Source organism: Daucus carota, chromosome 3 (assembly GCF_001625215.2).
Source record: "Daucus carota subsp. sativus chromosome 3, DH1 v3.0, whole genome shotgun sequence".
NCBI lineage: Eukaryota > Viridiplantae > Streptophyta > Magnoliopsida > Apiales > Apiaceae > Daucus > Daucus carota.
Window position 1 is genome coordinate 8,713,700 of NC_030383.2, and position 26,318 is coordinate 8,740,017.

General features: G+C 34.8%; 5 protein-coding genes across 6 annotated transcripts in view; 2 read left to right on the top strand and 3 right to left on the bottom strand.

Annotated features, from left to right (window-relative positions):
* The first annotated feature begins 2,458 nt into the window (after nucleotides 1–2,458).
* Nucleotides 2,459–3,118, top strand: LOC108212184 (uncharacterized). Its single transcript, XM_017383912.1, has one exon. It carries the CDS (start codon nucleotides 2,459–2,461, stop codon nucleotides 3,116–3,118), a length of 660 nt encoding a protein of 219 aa, XP_017239401.1.
* Nucleotides 3,119–7,721: 4,603 nt separating this feature from the next.
* LOC108210854 (centromere protein C) lies at nucleotides 7,722–14,202 on the top strand. Its single transcript, XM_017382291.2, has 12 exons — nucleotides 7,722–8,006; nucleotides 8,501–8,625; nucleotides 8,702–8,787; nucleotides 8,872–8,974; nucleotides 9,105–9,328; nucleotides 9,488–10,161; nucleotides 10,315–10,437; nucleotides 10,553–10,646; nucleotides 11,018–11,103; nucleotides 11,498–11,594; nucleotides 11,703–11,810; nucleotides 13,889–14,202. The coding sequence occupies exons 1-12, from the start codon at nucleotides 7,857–7,859 to the stop codon at nucleotides 14,017–14,019; spliced, it is 2,001 nt and encodes a 666-aa protein (XP_017237780.1). The 5' UTR covers nucleotides 7,722–7,856; the 3' UTR covers nucleotides 14,020–14,202.
* A 271-nt stretch (nucleotides 14,203–14,473) lies between these two features.
* LOC108210853 (protein NETWORKED 2A) lies at nucleotides 14,474–18,243 on the bottom strand. The gene is made up of 2 exons (XM_017382290.2): nucleotides 18,014–18,243; nucleotides 14,474–17,341 (listed from the first exon to the last, which is right to left on the bottom strand). The coding sequence occupies exons 1-2, from the start codon at nucleotides 18,105–18,107 to the stop codon at nucleotides 14,592–14,594; spliced, it is 2,844 nt and encodes a 947-aa protein (XP_017237779.1). The 5' UTR covers nucleotides 18,108–18,243; the 3' UTR covers nucleotides 14,474–14,591.
* Nucleotides 18,244–19,966: 1,723 nt separating this feature from the next.
* LOC108211181 (uncharacterized) lies at nucleotides 19,967–23,655 on the bottom strand. The gene is made up of 3 exons (XM_017382707.2): nucleotides 23,511–23,655; nucleotides 22,209–22,710; nucleotides 19,967–20,695 (listed from the first exon to the last, which is right to left on the bottom strand). Exons 2-3 carry the CDS (start codon nucleotides 22,645–22,647, stop codon nucleotides 20,649–20,651), a joined length of 486 nt encoding a protein of 161 aa, XP_017238196.1. The 5' UTR covers nucleotides 22,648–22,710; nucleotides 23,511–23,655; the 3' UTR covers nucleotides 19,967–20,648.
* Nucleotides 23,656–24,777: 1,122 nt separating this feature from the next.
* Nucleotides 24,778–26,318, bottom strand: part of LOC108214259 (eukaryotic translation initiation factor 3 subunit C) — a 30,907-nt gene continuing 29,366 nt past the window's right edge. For both annotated transcript variants that reach the window (XM_064089462.1, XM_017386180.2), the window contains exon 4: nucleotides 24,778–26,008. In XM_064089462.1, the coding sequence (XP_063945532.1) occupies nucleotides 25,013–26,008 (996 nt within the window). In that variant the 3' untranslated portion in view covers nucleotides 24,778–25,012. The remainder of the gene's footprint in view (nucleotides 26,009–26,318) is intronic.

The window sequence follows — 26,318 nt, forward strand, 5'->3', positions numbered from 1 at the left end:
TTGAATTTGGATATCGCTAACACCTTCAAAATTGCTTTGATTTGTATGAACTCAAAACCCTAATTAACACCGTAAGAATCTTTTGACGGGACTTAGATCAGAAAATGAAAAAGTTAAGTGACCTGATATACAGAATCTATAATTCAGGGACCTAAACAATAAAAGGTCAATAGTTTAGGGACTTGTAATTTAATTTTCCCATGACATGTGTGAGCACATATGTCACCTAAATTTTCTGATTTCATATATTTGTATGAATTTTAACTGATTTCATATATTTGTATGAATTTAACTGATATATCATCAAAAGAGGTGCACCAAAAAATTGTAACCAAATACTCTTATCTCAAGTCATTTCCTTATAATAATTTTTTTTGAATGTCTCATTTAATTTTTACATTTCAAAACTTACTAAAAATAGACAATGAGTCAAATACTACTTTATCACTTTTTCTTACGTTTCACACTACTTTTATTCTAATATCTCTGTTTTCAACATCAAAATCAATTAACCCACTCTTTTTTGTCACTTTTCTACTATTTTATACATCTTTTCTAATTTTCGTATCCAAATCAAACATAAAAAAGTGATTTGAATGAAGAAATGACAGCTAAATCAAACTTAAAAAATTGGCCTGATAGAGGGAGTAACTAGACCTGGCGATTCGTGCAGATCGTGTGCTTTCTTGTCGTGTACCTTTTCGTGTCGTGTACTCAAAGGCCAAACACAAAACCGACCCATTTAGCGTTCGTGTATTTTCGTGTCGTGTACCTCCGTTTGCGTGTCGTTCTCGTGTCGTGTTTCGTGTAAAATCGAATTTAAATATAAATATAAATAAATATATAAAATAATGTAGATATTAGATTTCTAGGCAAAAAATTTACAAAATAGTATGAAATATATATATTTAAATCATTTACACTTACAATATTATAAACTATGTATTATTTTAAAAGAAAATATACATATATTTATTATAAATATACATATTTATAATTAAATATTAATATTTAACTACTCCCTCCGTCCCTATTTATCTGTCCACTTTGGAAGTAAAAACTTGTCCCTGTTTATCTGTCCATTTATATAACCAAAGCATTTAATAACCTGAAGAGTCTTTGACTTTGTTCTTCAAGCTATAAATATCATGACTATTATTCATTGATTCATCAAATTGGTATTGGATAATGGAGTAATCCCACTAGTATTTTCCTACAACCAAGGCATTAAATAAGGGTATTGATAGAAGTTTCTTATCAAACTTACATTTTCTTAATATGCGTGAAAATGTTAAAAGTAGACAAATAAATAGGGACAGTGGGAGTATTAAATTATATTTGTTTCATATACCTCGTGTCGTGTCGTGTACTCGAAGGGTAAACACAAAACCGACACGACATCTCAGTCGTGTACTTCGTGTCGTGTACTCAAAATGCAAACACAAACACTAAATTAAATTTTCGTGTCGTTTTCGTATCATGTATTCGTGTCGTGTTAGAATTTGCCGGGTCTAGGAGTAACAATCAGGATCGCTTGTTGTAGATTCGTGTCTATGCTTGAATCATGATGGTCAATTTTAAAATTAAAGCATTTCTAATCATTGGAAACTCTTAGCTAAAATTTTAATTTATTTTATAAAAAAATAATTATAGTCAATGTTTTCAAAAAACAACACTCCAATCATATCAAGTTCTTGTCTATAATTATAGTCAACCTCATATGTATCACTAAATTTGTTAAACTGCTATATTCAATTTATAACAGTTCAAATATTAATACCATACTATTTTTAAATTATAACCAACCAACATAACTGATACCATCGAAACAGTCTTAAAGATTCAACGAATTTTACAAATTTTAATCCACGATTATGACCAACCCCCGATACAGATGTTCTTGCAAGAATAAAAATAGTACTCCCTCCGTTCCTCTGAGTAGTACTCCCTCCGTCCCCTCAATTGTTTACATTGGAGGGGGACACGGAGACCAAGACAATGTATGAAAAATGAGTAAAGTTAGATGAAAAGTGGGTAAAGTGGTGGGACCCATCAATATTTAATAATAGATTTGAGATAGTGGAGGAAAGTAGTGGGTGTAATAGTAGTTTTTATTGTTAAATATGAGATAGTAGGGGAAGATAGTGGGTGTAATGATGGAAAAAACTTACTATTTATGGTAACGTAAAGAAATGAGAGGGACATCCCAAAATTTTCTTTTCTTGAATTAAAGTTTGGATGTTATATTTTTATACAGAAAAAAAAATCTCAAAAATAATTTACGGAACTATATTTTAGAAGAGTGTTAGAATTGCATGCGACACATCGAGTAAAATACTACTACCAGTGCTACGTGGAAAGGAAAAGTCAGCCGTCTTTGACTTTTCCATCCCATCGCACACATATCTACGATCTTTTACATCTACACAACGGAGGCGGCTAGAGTTTTCTCTCTGAAATGGATTTCTCTGAGAGAGAGCGAAGAATCAAATTCATCGCCGATATTCTAATCCAAGCCGTTACTGCCATTATCGTGCTAGGTATCTTTGTATTGCTCTACAAGCTCCCTCAATATTACATCTCTAAGCTCCGTTCGCGAAACAAATCGAACGTCGAAGCTCGCCGTCACTTCGTCGCCGGCGCTCAACTCCTCGCCAAATCTCGATCCAGTAAGGATCTCTCCGCCGCGAAGCTCGCCGTCGATGAGGCCGACAAGTCGATTGCTTTGGATCCGTACGACGCCGCTTCGCATATTCTAAAGTCGATGGCGCTTGATTTGCTAGGGTTTAAGACGGCGGCGATTGAGGCGATTGATGTTGCGTTGTCGCCGCTGGCGGTGAAGTCGCTAGAGACTGAGGAGAGGGCAGACGCGTTGTTAAAGCGAGCTGAGTTGAGGATCGGAGTGAGTGGAAAGGAGCGACTTGACGACTCGGTTATGCAGGATTTGGTGGAGTCGGTGAAGTTGAAGAAGGAGAATTGGAAGGCGTTTGTGTTGTTAGGAGAGTGTTATGAGAAGAAGGAGATGAAGGACGAGGCGGTGGAAGCTTACGAGAGTGCGATTCGAGTGGAGCCGGAGTGTAAGGTTGCTGTTAAGGCCCTGGATCGCTTGCGAGATTGATTCTTCGTAGAGTGAGTAAATTTTCCTGCTGTACTAACTTTTTTAAGTCGGATATGACACGAGAATAATTGTTTTGCACTTTTAAATATTTGCTGAACGACATAGTATATAAAATGTTGTTGTGCACTTTTAAATATTTGTGCTGAACGATATAATTTATAAAATGTTGAAGAGGTGTTTTCATGCTAAAACTGTTCTGTGTGCGAGCGAGACCACATGTATGTCTCTGTTGTATGGATCTTTCAGTTTGATCTATTGAAATGTCTAATTTGCTTTTAACAGTAGATTCTTTCATGCTAAAAATGTACTCCCTCTGTTCCATTTAATTCTATACGTTTCTTTTTCACTGCTCGACACGCACTTCAATGCTCTTATAAAACATAGTTCTACAACTTATATTTAAAATTTTTTTTTTCTGAATAAAAATATAACATTCAAACTTTTATACAGAGAAGAAAAATCTTAAAAACAAGTTATAGAACTATATTTTACGGGAGCATTAAAGTCCGTGCCGTGTCCCCGTCCCCCAATGTATATAACTCAGGGGGACGGAGGGAGTAAATGATTGTGAACGTCAAAGAGTGTTAAATTATACTCTTAAAATAGAAGTGAAGATCATACATTAGACTCTGAAAGCATACATTAGACTCTGAAAGAAGGGTCAGTGACAGTGTCCTTAAAATACATATTGTAGCAGCATACATTCAGCGGGAAAAAGCGCCGAACGGCTTAATCCTAAGTTTTTATGTATATATAACTGTGTTGCAGTATCATCCAGCGGAGAATTGCCTAACTCCATGATATTCACGTCCGGCGTTTGTGGATGTTTTTTTCCGCTTGATGTATGCTACTAACGTACATATGTTGAGAACCCGGAAAGAAACCTTTGTTTTGTCATTGAAATATAACTATTAACATTAGACTCTTGTAGAAGTCTATAGAGTCAGACTCCCAAACTATATGTGGAGTTTTCTTCCATTGAGGTCTAGCTTTTTTCTCGTGCTGGGTTTTTAGTTTGTCCTCGGTAGCAAATACAACGCAGGCCTAGAAATGAATCAATGATTAATAGCAAAAATTTGAAACCATATTAAAATAGATGTATCCAGGTGCCCAGCCAAATGCAAATGCGAAACTGTGGAAATAGAAACTTAAATTATGTTTAGAATCAAAAATCTCTGTTGATTAATGAACAAGAGGGAGATAGAGTTTTAGCAATGAAATTCACTATAATACAAATTTTACATCGTACCATTTATAGTTTTTGAAGTTGTAAACCGTAGCATTAGATTTGCTCTGATAATCTGGGAACTGAAGGTCCAGATGCATAGCACCTATGAGCAAGTGATTGCAGTAGAGCTTAAATTAGATAAGAAAAGGCATGAATGTTTGATAATGTTGCCCTAAAAAAGGCCAATTATAGCATCACAAACTGGATATCAAGATTCTGGTGTGGAGTAGTTTTGGCAAAAAAAAAATTCGGTCTGAACAAGTTCAAACATGCACAAGGAAATTGGATGGTATTCCTGTAGGGTCCGGGGATTATGTATTTCAGTTTATGGCAGTAGCACGGGATCTGTGGTTTTAAGTTTTAACTAACAGTTGGGATAGAAAATATACAAGGATACGTGGTTTCAATTAAAAAAGTTACAGCTTTTGGATGAAATTTGTATTCTAAACTGAGGTTGATCGAAGAAAATGTATATAATTTTTTTTTCTTCGGTCATTTGTAAACTATTTGAATTAGAAATCTAGCCCACATATATTGAAAGAAATGCTTAATTCATTTTTTCATCGTATTTTTTTATGATTTTCATCATGAAAAATTTAGGCTCAATCATATTTAGTCACTATTTTAAATTAATCACTGAGATCTGATTCTATTTTTAACACTAAATTTAATTTTTGATAATAAATTACAGAAATTCATCTATTATAATGTATAATTATGGGCATGTTTTATAATTTTATCAAGTGGTGTATAAAAAGAAATTTTTGTAACGCTGGGGTCAACTTTTAAAGTATTACAAAATAAAAGTCAGGCAAAAATAATTGAAAGCAATGCACAAGATGGACGCTGCACCACTAAATTCCGTAAGTTTAAATAAGGATCATACCGTATGATTACGATCAGTGACTTCACATTCGTGTTAATTATATATTCATATCTTTTTTATTCTCAAATTGAAATACTCAAACATCAGAACTAATAATCATTTTATTAACAGCTTTAAGATGAATTCACTATGTTTTCAAGAACGGGACAATGGAGAAGATTTCATGAACGGAGGCGATTCTTGGACGTACTAATTTTCTAATGTGCATAGTTGATGGATGTAACTATCACGGGTGTGTTGGATACTGTATGAGATCAATCCATGTCAAAATTATTAATGGACTTTACCACATATTAAGGGGCCGTTTGGACAAATTTGAAAGAAGTGACTTCTTGCTTAAATTTGAAAAATAGAGCAGAAGTGATAAGTAAATAAGTGAATAAAGTGTTTGGAAAAAAAACAGAAGCTGTGAGAGAGAAGATAGGATTCTCAGCGTCTTAAAAATGCTTCTACTTCTTTACACTAACGGGTCAAGAAAAGTAGAATTCAAAAGTAGAAACTGCTTCTGGCAAACAAACATGCCCTAAAACTGGGGATGAAAACCATGCGACTCGTTTGTGACTTATAAAATTTTGTATATCTTGTAAATTTTTTTATGTTGAATTACTTCTTTTTTTTTGAAATATTACATCATTCTCTTTTTTTACTAATATATTTCTCATTATTTTATTATATTTGTATATTTATATAAATATATTTATTTTTATATTACATAAATAATCACTATTTGGATAAGGCCCTACTTACACTGCATAACAACCAAACACGAATTTTAATCTGTTTAACGGTTATAATATTATAACAAATTTTAATCTATTTAACAAATATAATATGAGTTTGTTTAGTGTGTGCTCATGGGCACATGCTAAACATTAAATTCTATAGGTTTGAGATATTTTGATTGATGTGGTTGTTGTATTTGCAGGAGGTCCACCATTATTAAGATTTAAGAAACAAGAGCCAATCAAAATGTCTCAAATCTGTAGAATTTAATGCTTCCATGTGCCCATGAGCACACACTAGAAAAACGGGTTAATAAGCAAAAAGATCACTGAACTCATGGCTAACTTACACTTAGATCACTAAACTCAAAAAGTTTGCAAACAAATCACAGAACTAGATTTAACTTGCAGTCAACTCACTGAATTAATAAAAACTTGCATTTAGGTCACTGTGCCGTTAAGTATCAGTTGATTTTAACGGAATCCATTAGAAAAATTAAAAAACTTTGAAAAAAATAAAAAATAAATCGATTTTTTTTTTAAAATCTGAAAAATTTTGAAAAAACTTTTAAAAGTATGAAAAAATGTAAAAACTTTAAAAAAATCTAAAAATTTTGAATTTTTTTTTAAACTTCGAAAAATCTGGATATTTGGAAAAAAATTCTGAAATTTTTTAATTTCAAAAATTTAGATATATTTTTTGAATTTCCAGGTTTTTTTGATTTTCTTCGAAGTTTTTACATTTTTTCATATTTAAAAAAAAATCCATATTTTCTAAAGCTTTTTCAAAATTTTCAGTTTTTTTTAAAAAATCGAATATTTTATTTTATTTTCTTAAATTTTTTAACGGATTCCGTTAAAGTCAACTGATATTTAATGGCACAGTAACCTAAATGCAAGTTTTTATTAGTTAGTGAGTTGACTGTAAGTTAAATTCAGTTCTGTGATCTGTTTGCAAACATTTCGAGTTCAGTGACCCAACTGCAAGTTTGTCATGAGTTCAGTGATCTTTTTACCTATTAACTCCTAGAAAAACTGATATAATATTAGGATGTAGTTTCACGTAATTCAGAGGGGTGTACTTGATTGAGATTTTAATGAATTGTATCTTATCTATGAAATTTAATGGATTGTATGTGATTTTGGTTTTGTACGGATTTTTGAAAAAAGGCACAAAATCCATTATTTTATGAAATCCAAAAAATCCACCAGAATTTTAATACAATAAGATTTTATTGAATTTTAAACAATTCTAATTGAATACTATCGGATTTTAAAGCATAATTTCAAATTCTAATTGAATACCACCATATTTTATAGAATAATTTATAATCTCAATTGAATACTTTTGAATATTAATAGATTTTAAACGATCCTAATTGAATACCTTCAGATTTTATGAATACAAGAAAATCATTTAAAATCTCAATCTAATACACCACCCTGAGTTCTAGTATGGTTTAAAAACTATGAAAAATATTACGCCTGAGGAGAGTTGTACACCAATATCTCATGTTTTATGCTAAATTATTCTTCTTTTTTTTAATCATTTCAACCAAATATCTTATCAATTAAAAAAGATAATTTGGTTCAAAATAGATGAAAGAGTGTGCATAAATATATTTAGGATGTGCATGTATCATCACTCTAATTATATTTTATATATTTATTATGATTTATATTAGAAAGTGAGTAGGAAAAATGAACTGAATATAAAATCCAACAAAAACCCAATAAAATTGGAACATGATATTTGAAGTACCAAATTATTCCCGCTCATCACATGTTCTGTGCCTTTTCGAAATAATAGTGGAAAATCGACTGAAGAAACACACGATCCCCTCTTTCTATCCCCACTGCTCATTTCTAGGGTTTGGGTCCTGAATTGTTGAATATTGAAAGATGGCTTTAATTGATAATCCGAGCTCCGATTCAACAGATCCACTTCAACTAAACTCTCTATTATCTTTCTGTCATCGCACCTTCAAGGATATGCCGGCGCCTAATGACTCCGACGACTTCGATTCCGTTCATAATTTTCTCAAACTCAAGGTAACAACTTTTACTTCTATTTTATTTCTGTAATAGTAGCCCTAGCTCTTTTTCACCTATCTGTTCCCTTCATTGCGTACATTTGCGTGGGACTATTTAATTTAGATGCAGTCAATATTGCATACTGTGTGTGTGAGAGAGAAAGGGGGGGGGGGAGAGAGAGAGAGAGAGAGAGAGAGAGAGAGAGAGAGAGAGAGTGTGTGTGTGTGTGTGTGTGTGTGTGTGTGTTTAGACAATTTTAAGGTGCGGCGTCACTTGATATTGTCATTTAGTAAAACAAGTTTTTTTTTTTTGTATATATGTATCCGTGATTCCGAGAAACTAGTATTTGATTAGTGAAGCTACATAGTTATTGCTTGAAACCTATGGTATAAATTTGCTATTCTCATAATACTTGCATTTTTTGGTTAGGTGGAATTAAAATTTTTACTATAGGTATTTTGTCAAGAAATAACTTGATGATTGCTAACATGTCTAATGTTGTCAACTGTTAGGGATTAAATAAAAATGAGGAGCTTTTTGATGATGCCAAGGCAGTTTTGGGTTCTGAACTTGCACGAAGACCTGGTTTGGGACTGAAACGTGCACGCCCAAGTTTTTGTTTGAGGCCGGATAAAGGGTAAATATCACAATTTATATAAATGTGAGATTTTGTTATTTTGGTAGAGTACTAATTTTATTACTTTATTTGTCAGTCCTATTGTGAGTTTGGAGACCACTTTGGACATTGATAAGCTGCAAGACCCGGATGAGTTTTTCTCGGCCTTTTACAGACAAGAATGTATAAATAACTTGGATATTTAGTATTCCTGTGTCAAAAGTTGTCATCAAACCTGACTTTCATTTGTAAATGTAATTATGACAGTTGCCAGAGAAGAAATAGAAAGACAAACAGGTGGCACTATGACCGGGAAAAATGAAAACAATCCACCTGCTAAACAGCGTCGCCGTCGACCAAGCCTTTTCGGGTATCATTAGCCTCTGTTATTAACCTCTGTTATTAACCTTTCTAACAGTACCTTCTTTATTCATTAGCCATTGCTTACATTAACATCTATGAATTCTACACATGGGTTGCCTTTTTTCTTTTTTTCCCAGAACAAAAGCCAGTTATAAGCATAAGTATTCACTTGCAATTCCTGAAGATGATGGCACTATAGCCTCGCAAGAAATATCAGAGCAGGATAATCTCAATTCATCAAATTTTGTTTCACAAGAGCACTATGTTGCATCACAGGAAGGGGAATTAGAGCAGGCCAATCTAAGTCCATTAAAATTTGGTTCACAAAAGCACAGTGTTGAATCACAGAAAGGGGAATCAGGTAGTCTGTTATTTACCTGTTACCAGCACATAGACACACAATAAACTTGATTATGAAGGCAGCTTCTTTTTTATTCTGCCACTGCGATGTTACGTTCTGCTGAAGTCCAGAGGCATTTTCTTTGGCAACTGGCAAATTATTTTTTAATGTTTTGAACAGGACCAGTGTCTAATTCTGAGAACGTTACTGGAGGGATACTAGATGAACTATTATCACAAGATATAGAAGATTTAGATGGGGATGGGGCTCTGAAATTGTTGCAGGAGCACCTGCAGATTAAACCTGTTGACTTAGACAAATGCCTCCATGACTTTAGTGATGCCGGAAACATTGATATAATGGACTTGGAAGAAGAAATGCCAGTAAAGCGAAAGGCTCTGTTAGATATCCAGAATATTGTGGATGGATCAATCAAAGAAAATCCTGCCAGTCGTAAACGGTTGAATAGAAATGAAAGCCATTCTCCAATGTACTCTACTCTCCCAAAAAGCCCGTCTGCTGCATCATCTTTATTTGGAGAGGGCAAATCATCGTCAAAACCATTTCATGTCCCATTCTCAGCTGCCGATCTTGACCTGTCACCTGCTAAAAGTCCTACACATGAACACTTCAACGGACAATCAGATAACCTTTGTACAATGAATGAGCCGAGTGTTCATGGAGACTTTAACTTACAAGCGGACGCCGAAGCTAAAAATCATGCTTGTGCCACTCCAGGTTCAAAACCGGTGATGCCAGGAGATAGCTGTTCGGAAAAATCTGCAAGCATAGATTTTACTACAAGGACAGAGGACTCTCATGATGGCTTGGTAGATAAGAATGAGGGCAATCATGTAAGTGAAATTGGTGGACTATAAACTCATTATAATTTGTGGAGAATTAGAGATTTGATAGTATTTGAACATGCTAGTAATCTGTTATGGAATAGATTTGGATTATTAGATGAATTTTGATGCTATATGCTATGTGGATTGTGGCATGTGCAGGTTGGAGAAATATTGAATGAAACTGTTTCTTCTGCGCAACCGGATATTGGTAATGCTGAATTGGCTAGGGGTAGTCCTGAAACTGATCTCCAGGCACATGGTTTGACTGAGTTTGAGAAGACTGTGAGATTCTTATACCTTTTCAGTTTTCACTTCGTCTATGTTTGTCCTTATAGTTTATTTCGGCAATTCATGATGGACCCGAAGTGTATAATTGCTGTTCTTTTGAACAATGTAGATTGAGAACATACTTCAGGGAGATTCTACCCAACCAGGTGCCGACATTGCTGACTCAGCGACTGAAAATTTAAAGATCAGCCAAAGTGAGATTGGTATGAAAGCTCTTACTTATTTGTTTTTTCCATAGCGATCCACCTTCGAATCCTAATAATGTTTCAAGTGAGGTGAGTTCTCGATGATATAAGTTCAAATGGATCTCCCCAACACCTTAAGGTTTTGGTAGAGTTGGTCATTTAACATATTAATAAATATTTTGTTACTGTACTTTATGTACCTCACCAAATATTTCCTAGGTTCAGAAAGCTGTTATATTATGCAAGTATGCTCATGTATGTGCTACAGTTCCTCTGCAGTTTATTAATTACCATTATGAGATACTTTTCCTTCCACATCACTAGGCTTGCTTGTTGCTTTCTGTATGTGAGATAGCTAAAACTGTTATTTCACCCTCTGTCTTTCACAGGTAACAAAGAACCTTTTGCTGCTGAAGGCGCATTTATGGATGGATGTATGTCAAATGCAGAAAGTGGCTTAGAGCAACAAAACAAGGTTCTCTTTGGCAACTTCTCCTAATCATATATAATTGTTATTCAATACTTAATGGATACGGTCCTCTTTTGGCAACTTCTCTTAATCAGATATTTATTGTTATTTAGTACTTAGTGGATACCTTTTCACATAAAAGCTTCATGCACTTTGTATGGAAATATCGTCAAACATTATTTGTTAATTATTTTAAGAGTAAGCTTAGTCTAAAAAGTACATATATGAAATTACGGGCGAGTCCAGGAAATCTGACTGAACTTTTGAGAGATTTGCAACAAACTTTTGAACTGGCAATCTCCTTCACTTGAGAGTTCACATGCATTTTTATCTCAACCTCCTTGCTTCTTGTAAATGCTTCAATTGGCTAACGAGAAACATCTGTGCTGCAAAAATGTAGGAACACACTGAGATTTCTCTTAATGACAGAAGGAAAGCAGCTAGACCACGTGGATCTAAGAAAAGAAAAGAACTTTCTTGTAGGCAAAGTCTTGCAGGTGCTTCTAGTTATTTTTGTTGTTGAAAGTTTTCTTTTCATGTATACTAAATTGCTATGCCTTTCCGATTCCATTTATCATTTATTTACTTTAAAATTTGTTTGACAGGGGCTGGTACATGCTGGACTTCTGGTGTACGACGGAGCAACAGAAATAGAACAAGGCCATTGGAATATTGGAAAGGAGAAAGATTTTTACGTGGACGTGTGCATGAGAGTAAGTAAACTTCTTTTTTTCTTGATAGTTTGCTGTGCTTATATATACATGTTTCTTTTTATTGTTCGTTTAAATTAATTCTGTCATGCATACAAAGCATAGTTTTGATAGTACACTTGAATTGTTCTGTTAATTTCTGTTTACTCTTATGTGCAAGTTTTAATTGCTGACTAATGTCTTCAATGAGATAGTAGATTTGTACCAAGCACACAAATAACTGGGAATAAGTTCATCAGAAACTTTACAATGGTTTGACAAAAAATATGTTAGTAACATTTCTAATGCTTTGAAGGGTACCATGAGCATACCTGTAGCTTATACCAGTTCTATTGTTTTTGCTGATAGGAAAATCATATAGCTAGATTTTATCATGAATAGAATCATTCCTTGAATGCAATGTTATTTACGGCGGGATGCGCACCAAGGTGCAAGGGTCCCTTGGAGCCTAGGCGATGAGGTGCGCGCCTCATCGAAATGAGGCGAATTTATTTAAAAATTGAATTATAATTTTATTTAAAGTGCAGCATTATTACATACCTGAGCTTTAAAGTGTAAAATTAGCCAATTCCAGGCTCATAGCAGTTCTGGAACTGAAATCTGCACCACTGAACTTAAACGCAACAGATTTAAGTAACAATTTAACAATAAGGAAGGAGTAGGATCAGGATTAAGGTTAGTAGAATACTAGAATCTAGAATACATCCACTGCACATTACATAGTAATTAACAACTTAACATAGAAATAAGTCCAGCAAATGTGATGAAACAAATTTAGAGGAAAGTAGGAAACTAGCAGTCATCTTCAAACTTCAATAATCTGTAGGAAGCACGGACACAGGAAAAAGGCTGCTGTATGCGTGTCTTACACGGCTGATACCGGGACACGGCACCGACACGGTTGAGTACGTAACTACGTATACAATACGCCATGTGGCGTGTCGGAACACAAATGCAGCCGTCATGCAACCAAAACCTCTGCCCAACTTTAAAAAATGCTCAGTAATGTTTATAACCTAATACCAGTATCTTTTATATGCATACAGATTCTATATGTATATAAATGTTTAGCCATCTCCTTCTGTTTTTCATCTCTCAATCTGATATATATACACAAACGCCTATATTTACATACATTCTATATATCTATTTGCATAGTAACTAATAATTCATCAAATTCTGCTTTCCTTGAATGCATTTTAATTATGATTTATTACGAATATCATGATTGACTCATTCCATAAGTGCATAGTAACTTATAACTGGTCAACCTCTTGCATGAAGTGTTTATCATTAATGCCTGAGTATGGTATTCAATCGAAATAAAAAAGGGTTAATATAGACTGTGCTCAATTCCATGTCATGAATAAGTATCTTATTGATATATGCCCAACCACGTTTACTGTTCAGTCATTTGTGTCCCAATGTGTCTGATTTCGTTAATGTCTGCTGGAAGAGTTAGGGCTGCCTGTGGTTCGGTTTGGGCAACTTACATGCAATTAATCACCCCAACCCATTTAGTCCAGGTTTATAATAACCCGTGAAAAAAATTATCCATCAACCCAACCTTCTGATCTATACATTTGGTCGGGTTGATATAAAATAAAAGGCGTAAAAGTATAATTTAACTTAGTCGTGTATGTATGTTTTTTCTTAAGTTATCCGGTTCTTCCCTTAATTTATCAGTTTACAACTGTATGCTCTTTCCTTCACTATGTTCTAGATCGCCTGTACAGTACAGAACTGTTTATGTTTCTTTTCATGTTGTATATCGTCTTAACTGGTTGGATTCCTTTTTGTTGTTTGTTTGTCGGATTTAGTGTGGCAGAGAGAGAAGAATATCAGTTAGATTTGTTTTTAAATTTAGACATTTAGTTACTACATGTTATGAAAATGGATCAATGTAGAATTTAGACCAACTCATCTGACTGAAGTTTAAAATTACTGACATTATGATATTGTGCTAAATATAAAACATGTATACTTTTAAATATTTTAAGATATTCCACGGTACAATCTAGTCACAAAGTATTCTGAAGACTGTTCAAATTATGTTGCTTAACAGTGTCTCTTTATGGCAGGTCTGGACACAGTAATTGGGATCAAGTGTATTGCTACTCCATCACCAGGTCAGAAAGTGCCCAGGTTCAAGGTGAAATCTTATGTATCTGATGAACATAATGAGCTTGTTCAATCACTAGCACTGCACTGATATCCTTAAGGAAATTCGTGGTTATCTTGTATATGTATCCGTATTCCTGTTCTTTGGCTTGGTACAAAAAGGTTGCCACCTACCCAAATTCTGTAGAAAAGATTTACTCACGTTGTACTGAATCTTGTCACCAACTGGAGGTTTTGAAAACACTACAAAGTAGCCTTGAACAAGATTGCATTATGCTCTAGCGTCAGCTTAGGGAACAATTTTCATGCTCACATTGGTTAATACATAAACCCTATAACAAACTTACATCTACACTCCAGCTAGTACTACTGCATACACGAATGCTGTGAGTTTGTATATATATGCATGTATATATAGCCCCCTTGTGAACTCTAATCAGAGTAGCTTGACTTGTCTGGGTGGATGTGTGGCAGTTGATGCTGTTGTACTTTGTTGAAAAATCATAAAATTGGGATATCCGGATGAAGATATCAATCGGAATTAACTACGTAGGACTGTAGGACGAATGATGATAATAAAAATCAAAGAAACCGAAGCATGCATTAAAATTCATATGAATTAGTTTGATGAACAATGCACGTACATTCAAACCAAGGCATTAACTATGAATTTGTTGGTTTTGTTGGTTGCACCTCACATGCATCACTCTGCTGTGCCTGCTGTTTGGGAGCTATGCGAGCAAGTAATGATCCCTTCTGCTTCCTTGCCTTGGCACCAAACAAAAAAGACCTCAAGGGTACTCTACTCCTAGACTGGTTCGTTTGTTGATTCTTTGCAGCAGAAAATCTGAACTCTTGGTCCAGTTTTGCTACTGCCTTTTCGATCTCACCTTTCAGCCTTTTTACACTTTCAATCCCATCTAAAAGTTCATCTGCTACCTTGTTGTTCTGCTGTTTCATGTTCATCACTTCACCGGTAAACTTTGCAGCTTGATGACCGGTAAGCTCGGTTTCATCTGCATCCTCAGAATCTGCATTTGATGACCTTGATATCTCTTCTTGGATGCTAATTATTGATGACCTTCTGTTCTGTAAATCATCCTCAAGAACTACGTTCTGCTCTAACCATAATGTTAATTCGGTTTGAATCTCTCGTAAATGCATGTAGATTGGTCGAACATCTGAGTGCTGGAGACTGCTTCCTTCTTTCATCTTGCTTTCTTTTAGTTCACTTAGTTCTGCTCGCAAGTCTACGAATGTGGTTTGGAATTTCTGAACTTGATGAAATGATGTACTATATTTTATCCAAAACTCTATGTTTTCCTCGAGCAGTTCATCAAGGTCCATACGGATCTTTTCTTCAATACTCGATATAGCAGATTCAAGTTCCAATTCACCATTGTCGTACTTTCTAGAATCATCTGTTTCCGCTGCAACTGTTGATGGTCGGGTGCTCTCACTTGATTCCACTTGTCCTAAATCACAAGCTTCCCTTTGCTTAAGAGAAGAAGTATCCGATGCCGGATGACTATCTCCATCGGTGCTTTTATCTGTGTTTGAGACATCGTGTTCCGACTCTAACAAGTTTAGTTTCTTTTGTAAAGACTGAATTTCGGCATCTTTGGAAGCATTGGCACTCTTTAAAACTTTCATTTGCAGTGTAGATTTGAAGAGGTTAGCCCGGTGTTTCTTTTCCGAATCATTGAGCTTCTGCTTCACTTGCTTAAAATTTCGCAGAAGTGAGGTGTACTCTTCCAGTAGAAGTTTCTCCCGGTCCTCCAAATCGTTCAAAAGTATTCGTCTCCAATTTGGTTGATGTCCTTCAACTATACCATATTCAGGCGCATCACTGTCGTCCACCATGGTCGAACGTTCATCATGTTTGTTTTCATTGTGTTTCGTCTTCAATTCATCATGATCATCTAGATGAATACTGCCTTGCTTAGACTGCAAATTCGGTTCAATCTCCAGAACTTTGCTGTCTCCATCCTCGTGTACTTTCTCTTCTGCTCTAGGATCTACGTGATTCTTGTGAGGAGATGGCATTCCAACGACACCAGTAACTTCTCTCTGTGGTTCATGGGACTCCACTGAATTATGAATACCAGAACTTCCGTCATTAGGTACATTATGATAGTCTCTGTTCTTTTCATTGCCTTGCTCCGGCTTATTTTGGAAGTTTTTGTCTGCATTATTGATACTTTCCTTGAAGCTCTGTAGTATTTTCAATTCATTTTCCAAATCTCGGATCCTAGTCTTGTAGTCTGAACAATCAGTTGAGTTTTCCTTGTTTACTTCTAAGCTCTGAACTTTCTCCTGAAGCTTATCACTTTCTGATCTCAACCTTTTCACCAAAGCACCTTGAGAGGATACTACAGACTCTAGATTAAGGACCGTGTCAACAAGCTCATCGATCTTTTCAGCAAGTACAGTCACTGTTAAAGATGAATCGCCATCCACTTGAAGCTGTTCCTTCAGACTTACATTTACTATTTCCAGATTATTTGCTTCTTCTTCAATGCTTCTATTCTGGTCTGAATCCTCTGATTTGTTGTTTTCTCGAACAGAGTTATCCTCAGAATCCTGTGTACTAAGCTGTTCTATCATTGTCTCAAACTTATCCCGGACTCTGTCCAGTTCTTTTAATTCTCCTTTTGCCTCCTGAGTCGACTTCTCATGTTCTTCTTGCAAAGTCGTTATTTTCTCCTGGCACGAGTTCAAAGCTGTAGCAGCCATTAGCATCCGTGCTTCATCATCCTCAATAACCTTTTCGATACTAAATTCATCTTGTAATGAATTAACTTTTGCTTGCATAGAAGTAACCTCGTTCTCAATGTCCGACCACTTTTTAAGTCCATTTTCATACGAGCTTTTCAGAAACTCTTTCTCAGTCTGTAGTGCCAATATTTTCTTCTGAAGCCTATCAATTTCAACCACTGCCTCACTTTTGCTCAAACACGATGCTTTAGTAGCCGCTTCTGCAGCAGCATCATTCATAGAACCAAGCTTGAGCATCCCCTTCTTTGGCATCATTTTAGTTGGCCCTTTAAGACTTCTATTCCTACTAAAATTACGACTTCTCTTGGGACTGATAGCAGGAGGCGGTGGAACTGATTTTGGTGGACGTTCTGGTTCATGAGAGGAAGTGGTTACCTGTTGGAAATCATCGAAATCATCATCCATAGTGAGCTCCATTTTTTCAGGGAAAGCAGAGGCAATTGTTCGGTTAGCATTCTGCATAACCATTGATAATTTATCATATCTTCGTGCTAAGGCTCTGTATCCATGGAGGCAATCTTCTATGATGTTCACCAATTCAGGCCTCCTCCTAAAAAACATGTCTGCCTTCATCACAAACGAGTCACCTTCTTCATTGATCATGCTCAGTACATACTCTACTTTCCCTTCCATATCTGTCATTCCAAATTTTGAAATAATAAGTTTGTGGCAACTTTATATATTACAAGCAGTCGAGCATTGTTCTAAAGATCCCCAATTTATTGAATAATCCTCAATAAATCCCTGATTAGTCCTTAAAAGTAATTTTACTGATTTATTGATTACACTCTGATTTGACTAAAAATCCTTGATTTATCGAATCCGATAAATCTTGAATCGTTAGGTCGACCAATTAGTTCCACTTTCTGATTTTTATAAACATGATTAGAACTTAGAAGTAAGCAATAAGCATCCAAGGTATACGCATTACTGACAGATATTAGTGCAACATAGATAACAATAGTACAACATAGGACTTGGTCACTGTGACAAATTCTTATGTCAACCAAAAATATTCTGAAAATTAGCTCTTATTTCTGGAAAAATGACCTCGTATAATTTCGTGAACGCTTGGGGCCGGGGTACTATTCGCATGTTCCGGAAATGCACAATTAACCCGATAAAGTCCCGGTCGAACTTTCAAAATTTTGTAGTAACAAAATTATGTCGAAACTCACAAATCATGTCATTTTCTGGGGATCTATTGCAGCCAATGCACAGAGATGAAAACTTACATGGTAGATGCAATCTGTTATATAGATGCTACACAGCATGGGAAAAATGCATGAAGGGTGATTAATGATTACCTTGTACATTTTGTTCCAGCCATTTTAATTGCTTTGTTCTGATGTGATTTGCCCACCACCATGAATATGCATTTCTTGCTGCTCTGTGCAACATTTTGTATTAGACACATCTGGGATATGTTGTGCAGCGGCCACTTAAGGTGAGAATTGCTTGCCTCAATCATGGTGATGGGTTATTTGGACACCATGATAATAGGAAGCCGTTTCCAAATCTTTGTCCACTTGGCAACAATTTTCAATATACACGTTTCTTACAAAATTTTCCACCAAAATGCATTATTATTGGTTGTAATGATTTCTATTATTGAAGAGCTAAATTTATAAATGATACTGCAGGAATCATCTCATCTTTCTAGATCAATATAAAACCTTAATATTTGATAAATAAATTTACTCGTTAACTGCACAATTTTTTCCATTCTAACGGAACATAGACAACGTATTTTTAATCTCGATAAATGAATAAAAATTTCCGATATCTTAAATGATCATGTGGCTGAGGTTTAAGTGTTAGTGAGCTTGGCCATTTCATTTTATATATAAATAAGATAATTTGATTGGATGTTGTTTCCAGATGACTTGAACACCAATGCGAAACACAAGACTTTCCACTAATGCTCTCTCGCTGAAAGACACTTCGAGATAGAGTCTTTTCTCCTACGTGAAAGCCTTCTCCGTACTTGGTTTTTGATTTAAGGTATCAAGACTGTCGGTACAAACAGGGGTGTGCATGGTGCCGTTTGATGCGGTTCCGGACATTAATCGTTACCAAACCGATGAATGCGGTTCGGTTCGGTTAATCATCATTAACCGTAACCGCACCAACTAAAACAGTTTTTCGGTTGCGGTTAATCATTAGTCGGTTGCGGTTTTTTTTCGGTTTTTCCACTATTATTTGCTACTCTTGTGCATAATGATTTTTTTTTAAAAAAATATAAAATTTTCATGAACATATACAATATGTTCGGTTACTATTTACTATTGTTTCCATATGAGGATATAGGAAACATTACATACTTTCATCTAAAAAACCTTAATACACAATAAAAGCTAAAGCATACATATTTTGACAAGAAATTAGATGATGTCAAGTCAATAAAATTACCCAAAATCAACTAATCATGAAATTCAAATAAAAAGTTTTCAAAAAGTACATAAATAAAAAAAGTAGAATAGATTTCATAATAAAATTTGATCAGCAGATTAACAATAGAAATATTTCTGCTTTGTGGTAAATCACGATAGTCCTAGTTTTCGATCAAGCGCTCCTCTAAATATTTGGGTGTCTGGTTATTTAAGTGACTCAGCAAATATGCAAGTATGGAAGAATAACCTCCATATAAAATTAGATGTGAAATTTATAAATAACTAAGGTGCTTTATATATATATATATATATATATATATATATATATATATATATATATATTTCGGTTCGGTTAATTTCGGTGCGGTTTTAGCATAAAACCGAAAATAAAACCGCACCATTAATTTCGGTTTTTTATTTCGGTTATTTTCGGTTTGGTTTTTTTCGGTGTGGTTTTTCGATTTTTTTTGCGGTTTCGGTTTTTCCTGCTCGCCCCTAGGTACAAATGTGGAAGCCAGTCTATGCTCAACACTCTTAACAAATCTGGCAAGCTAAGCCAAACTGAACAAGAACAAGAAACAAAAATTCAAGCAGATAAAGAACAATCGACCCTGTTATCACTGTATCCATTATTAATGCCCTCAATATCACGATCCCAAAAAAAGACATTGTTTTCTTCCCAAATTGAAAACACCATATTATCTAGCATTAATAACTAGTATTTGAGATATTTTTCTCAAATCTGTTATTCTAGCCATTACTTCTAGATCTGAGACCATTTTTCAAGTAGAAAAAGGGTACAGTGCTAAACGAATAGATGTTCTTTTGAGGAGAGCAAATCGAAAAACGATTTAATAGAGATCAAAATCAAACACAATATCAAATATCATTACAACTAGAATTCAAATCCTCTTGTTCTGAGCCAAATACAACCAGCACCGTAATTCGACATTCGGCTGAATTTCACTAATAGTCTTTAAAAGAAATAAAGGTACAACCAAACTGCCCAGTAATCTACAAGTTTGTTTTTCTTTTATATACAAATTAATTTCTTTCATTTTTTTTCATCCTCTGGACGATGGATTTATTTACAGTGTCCAAAGAAAAATTTTGACCTTTTTTTCACATGCTTTTATGTACAGCCATATATACATCAATCACATGTTACAGAGACAATCACAAACCACCTTTTTTTCCCCATCTGATGCATCCTTTTCGCTTTTCCTGGCAAGAGCCAAACTGTTTTCAGCCACCCGTAAATGATATTAAACAAGAACCACAGGGTAGCTTGATATTTCATCCTTTGAAATTCTATGAAACAAAAGCTTCATCCAGTCTTCATCTTCAGCTGTCTTCACACCACAGAACAATCACGACACAGTTCTATTTACAAACTAATATGTTACATATCAAGTTTTTTTTTTACATCTGTTTTGCTTATATTATTATTTATATCTTTGCTTATCCCCCTTGTTAACTCTATTTAAACAATTCTTCCACATAAACAAGCAGCAGCAGTGCATATTATATAATATGGCAGCTCTTCAAGTCAGCTGTTCTGTAGAGAAGAGAGCCACCGTTCCATGTATTTGTTATCTGCACATGTTTATGTGACAGGAAATATTCAATTACAGAACAATTCCGAGATGACACTAATACGACTACTAAGAAAACTGTACATAAAGATGAATATTTCTTTTGTTGGTTTAAAAAGAATGGTAGTCGGCATAGAATGGAAAGTGTCAAGTCAGTATGGAAAAGACTATTGGTATCAATAAAATAGTGTGAACTTCATTCGACTCCCACCTCAGTTCATCCAAACCTAATAACTACGGAAACATCAACTAACAAAGATGAGAGTAACAAGTGAACAATATGAATACATACCCTGCTAATTATAAATACCAATAATGACTAAATGATTAGTTTTGAGCAAGAACAATGCAAAACATGGACCTATATGAAACAGTGAAAGGATTAAGGTATAGTTGTGACATGTTCGACACTTGGTGTGGGTTAAAGGTATGGAAATTGTGATACATGACCACACTCCATCCATGTGACTTAAGACTGGTGTAATCTCATGTCCCAGCAATGCTTATATCGTTGTTCCAAAACTTGCATATGAGTTGATGGATAATAAAAGTTTAGCAGATCACAGTTTATCACAGTTTACTATTATTATACATCTACAAGTTTTACTCCGAATCAGAATGAAGGTGAATAAGAGGTCATATGTTAAATCTGAATCACAATATCTGAACTATTTGAATTTCTGGACAAATAACAATCTGAATGTTGAATGAGTAATATTATTTGATAAATATTATTTCAAGAAACATTTTGAATGGAATTATTTATTTATTACAATCTTCAATTAATCAAAATCAACTTATTAAATAAAAAAATAATATAACAAAACACAGAGATTTTAATTAAAGTTTTGAATAAAAGAATAATAATTTCTGTGAATTAATAATCATCTATTCTTAAGTTGAAAAAGGAGTTATTATTTTATTGCACATAACCTTGCATCAAGATAAAATTTAGTGTTGCACTATATTACTAGTAATGAAACATTCAGCTACATTTTTGAGCCGGTATCATCCATATAATTTAAGTGCTGTCCCGTTGATTTTGGTATTTAAGTGTCATCCAGTTGAATTTTGCATTACTAAACAATCTGAAGTGGTGGTTCATTTTCCATTCAGCTTTTCCAGCCTTGTTCAGGTAAACAAATGAACCCTAAATGTTTATAATTTGTTTATTTGTACACAAATTCTTATATAAGATTTAAAATCGAACAGTCTATGTAACAACATAGATTTGTTCTATCCTCCCTTTTTCCATATATTGTCCCCAATCATTCCTTCTATTTATTTATTGTAATGTTGTAAAAATTGTACTTGTGATGCTTGTTTTAGGAAGGAGGGAGTGTAAATATCTGCCTATTTGGAAACAGAAGTTGACGTGGGACTGCCACAGAGAACCACATTAAAAAACAATAATAGCAAGGAATAAGCCTAGGGTTACAAATATGTTTATAATATTGGAAGAGAGAAAAAAGAATATAAACTATATGGAGCAGTATCAGGGGAAGTAATGTTACCAGGAACTTGTGCAACTATGTTCAACTTGTCCTTTGCGCTGCCTTTCATTTCCCTACGTCCACGTCCATAACAAGGAACCAACACAGCAAAACTGTCATCTGATTCATTATCACTGTCAAAACCAGGGCCATGAGGCTCCAACCATCCTATTGACCAATCCGAATCATCAGACTCAGATCCTGAAAAACAACCTCCATCAGATGGCACAATCACAACATCATATTCTCTCACAACTTTCCTATCCTTATATCGTGGTGCTTTTTTCTTGACCCTTCTAGATGTGGATGCCATCTTCTTGCCATTTGTCATAGGTAACTTAGAAGTATCTGGTTCCCTCAACTCTGCATCAGGTGCAGAGCTCAATGAATTGGAACCTCTAGGATCTTGATGCTTTCCACTCCACAACCACCAAGACAAGTGGGTAAATGCTACCGCCATATTTAGCTACACTCCGAGACTCTTCACCTGAAGCACAATTCCTTTGACAGTTTTATCGAATTCCTAAGCAAATGCAGGTAGCTGAATACGTTAGGCATCATAGTAGTTAATTAAGACTCAAGATATAAGAATAGTCAATAATTTGTATAGGTCAAAGGAAGCAGAAAATTACCTATGACTAAGTTGTATAACCTAGTCAATTAAACTATGATACAACTAATGGTACATAAGTCCATTTAATTCTTTGAGGCTCATCTATGTTTCCAAAAATCTATTTCTTTTCTTTTCTCTTCCTGCTAAATTTTACTAGCTAAGGTCTGGTTACATCAAAATCTTGCTTACAAATCCTCCTCCAAATTTCGAGAAGTTGCCTGCTCATACTTATCGTCATTTTATCATAAATACTACAAATTGAATTTCAATCCAGTCACCCAAAAATCAAAATCATCCTTTCTCTCCCATTAAAAAATCGCACAAATGACAATTCATTTTATTTATCCCAAACCCAAACCAACCGAGTATTGATCAGTTACAATTCATCCCAAAGTCAATGTTATAAATTAAACCAAAGAATTCAAACTTATTACTTAGCACAGCTACATAATCCCCGAATCAACCAACAAAATCTTTGTACAGATGCATAGTATATTAAGAAAGCTACCAACTTTTTTTCATCCTTAAACACATCTTAATTCATTAGATAATCTCAAAATATTCCAACCCATCATCACATACACAGAAATAAATATAGCTATGATGCACATACATAAGCACAACACCATAACAATTCTAATATAAGAATCAAGAAGACAAACAAAAAAGTCAAAATGATTATATAATAAATTGAAAATGAAAAATCAAACCTGGAGAATCGAGAATGGATGATGGGTCGTGTGGAAGAAGGGCAGGAGATAGATATACAGAGAGATATATATATAGTTATGTATGTATGTATATGTATAGAGAAAGACAGGAAGAGTTGGGGACAGGGTAGTTTTCTTGTACGTTGAAAGGCGTGTTCTTGTTGGATATATACTTGCATACATCTCACACACCCTCACGTTTCTGTATTTACAATTACCTGAGTTTCTATTTTTATCATTTTCGGAAATAATTTACGAAATAAATATCTATTAAGACAAATCAAGAGTATTATACATTTTCAAAATATTTATTCTAATGAAAAAGTTTACTTTTTGACCAGATAAGTAAGGTTATAATAATATTATTTTAAAATTCAAGTCAGTTGATTTTGAGGTTGTAATTATAAATTAGAGGGGGAAAGGTTGTAAATTGAGTTTTTTTTTTTTTGAAAAAACTCTTTGGTTAAGGAAAAATACTTTGTAAACATATGAGTTTTAATTTATTAATATATAATATTTATAATTTATGATATAATTTAAATATCTTGCTTCCTTTTAAATAGGTTTATTTAAATACTACGGGTTTGAATTTTCCATTTTTAAATAGATAAATTAAGAAAATAAAATTTAAAAAATGATATTATGTCGGGATATGATTCGAACAAAATGAGAAATAAAAAATTGATTTCTTCTTAATTTGCGTCTAGTCTTAAATTGATGAACCAAACTTGGGAATTCAAGTATAATTTACGGCTTCGCATAAAAAAAGTGCCCCCAGGTAGTCTGCAATCTGCATCACTGCATGTAACAGGTGTAATTCAAACTTTGAATAAAGCTTTTTAGATCACGGAAAGCTTTAAGAGTTGTTAAATAACAAACTAATTGATTCTGTGCACCGATCACTTATAGATGATAGTTTACATTCTTGTGTATGGTATAAACAAATCCATCTCATATTTTCTCTTTTCGTTTTTGCACATAATTCAAAGCTAATGGGAGATTATTCTTTGGGCACTGTGCACGAATTTGAGTTGGTTTACACCTTCCTCTGCAGTCGGCCATCAAAGATTCAACTGCACTTCAATTTCTAGCTACCAGTCTAACTTCTCTTAAAGACAACTAATTTAACACTATAGTCAGAACCCTAAAGTATTTTCATCATATAAAATCGTCTTTTTATGTAAATGCAACTGAATAGCATCAAAACAACAAAAATATAGTCAGTAGGCTAGATACAGCAATGTATAGCAAAAACGTGCAACAAAAATCCAGAAAGCAAATTTTCGGCATAAAAAAGGCTGCTGATAGCATAGAGTACGGCATTACAGCAGCAAAAATAATACGAATAATATCCTTACACACCAAAATTATAATCTTTCACCAGATATCCAAGGTAACAAAAGAAAACAAAATGTTCTCAAAACAAGGAATGATAATAATTAGTTTCGAAAACAAAAGACTCGAGCAATACTCGGATATTATGTTGTTTCACTTAACTCTTGCTAACTGCGGATTCCTCTATTGAGACTGACCATACGGACTGAACCATCCATTTGACTTCCTCTGGCTGAATTATTCTGGTAACTTCTACCCTGCCCTCCATATGAAGAATCTTGATACCGAGTACCCTGATGACCTGAAGAGTACCCACCTCTACCAGACCGATCTCTTTGATAGCCGCCGCTATAATTTGGTCCTGGTGCAAATGGTCTCCCACTGCCATATCCTGACCGAGTACCACCACCGCCTTGCCTTCCCTGTGAAAAAAGCATATTGTCTTGCCACTTACCTCCACCACCAGTTGCAGCATAATCTTGACCATCCCTGCGCCTTGTAGGCATGGGGTCTAGCCCAACTCCACCTATCCTTGCCTCGACTGCTCTCTCATTGCTTTCCGCAAGGACTGATAGCTTCTCTGTCAAGTGGAATGCCAAAGCCTGCAACCTGCTGTGCTCAACCTCATGAAATACTATGCACCGTGATGGTTGGTCCAAACTTGCATGGAGCTCTTCAGTGATCATCATTTTGCTTACTATAATGTGAGTCTGTGCATCTGTAAGATCGAACATCTTAGCAAGCTGGTCCAAGCTCAAAGAATCATATGATCGTGAATAAGCAAAAAGGTAGGTCCTCAAAGCTTCTTCCTTTATTTTGGACTTCAGCATCTCAAGAACATTCTCTCGGTTTTTAAGCAGCCTCCACACATCAAGGGACTTGATAACATCAAAGGCCTTCTGGAAGTCGCCTTTGCTCAATGCTCTGGTGGCAGCCAAAACATGGTCCCTAACATTTTCAGGGGGACCAGTGAACGTTTGCCTCTCGCTTATTTCAAGCAGACGGCGAAGCGTCTTACTAATGAATTTGTGTTTGGCATCAAGACTGTTAGCTGCCATGTTAGGTACCTCCAGTAACATAGCACATATCAAATGAACAGCCTCTAGAAGCTCCAGATTTATGTGCATATGGTACGGCATCTGACGCCTCCTTTCCATCCGTTCCTGAAATTATATCAGAAGTTAATGTTGGGGACTACTACCACTCCAAAGAATGCAAGAAAATACAATGATATTAATTTATGTCCATTAATTGTTGTAGTCGAGTACATATGATGCAATGTGAGAGTTACCAGAATATGAATTCAGGATGTAATATCAGTATATCAATGTATGCAGAGTCAGAACCGAGGGGTCTAGAGGTGTTCTTGACCATTCTATTTCCCAGTTCTGTTATATTACTAGTATGGTGCATATATTCTAGATTTTGTACATCTTCCCCAGTTCAGTTGGTTTGTGAACAGGTACTCAATAA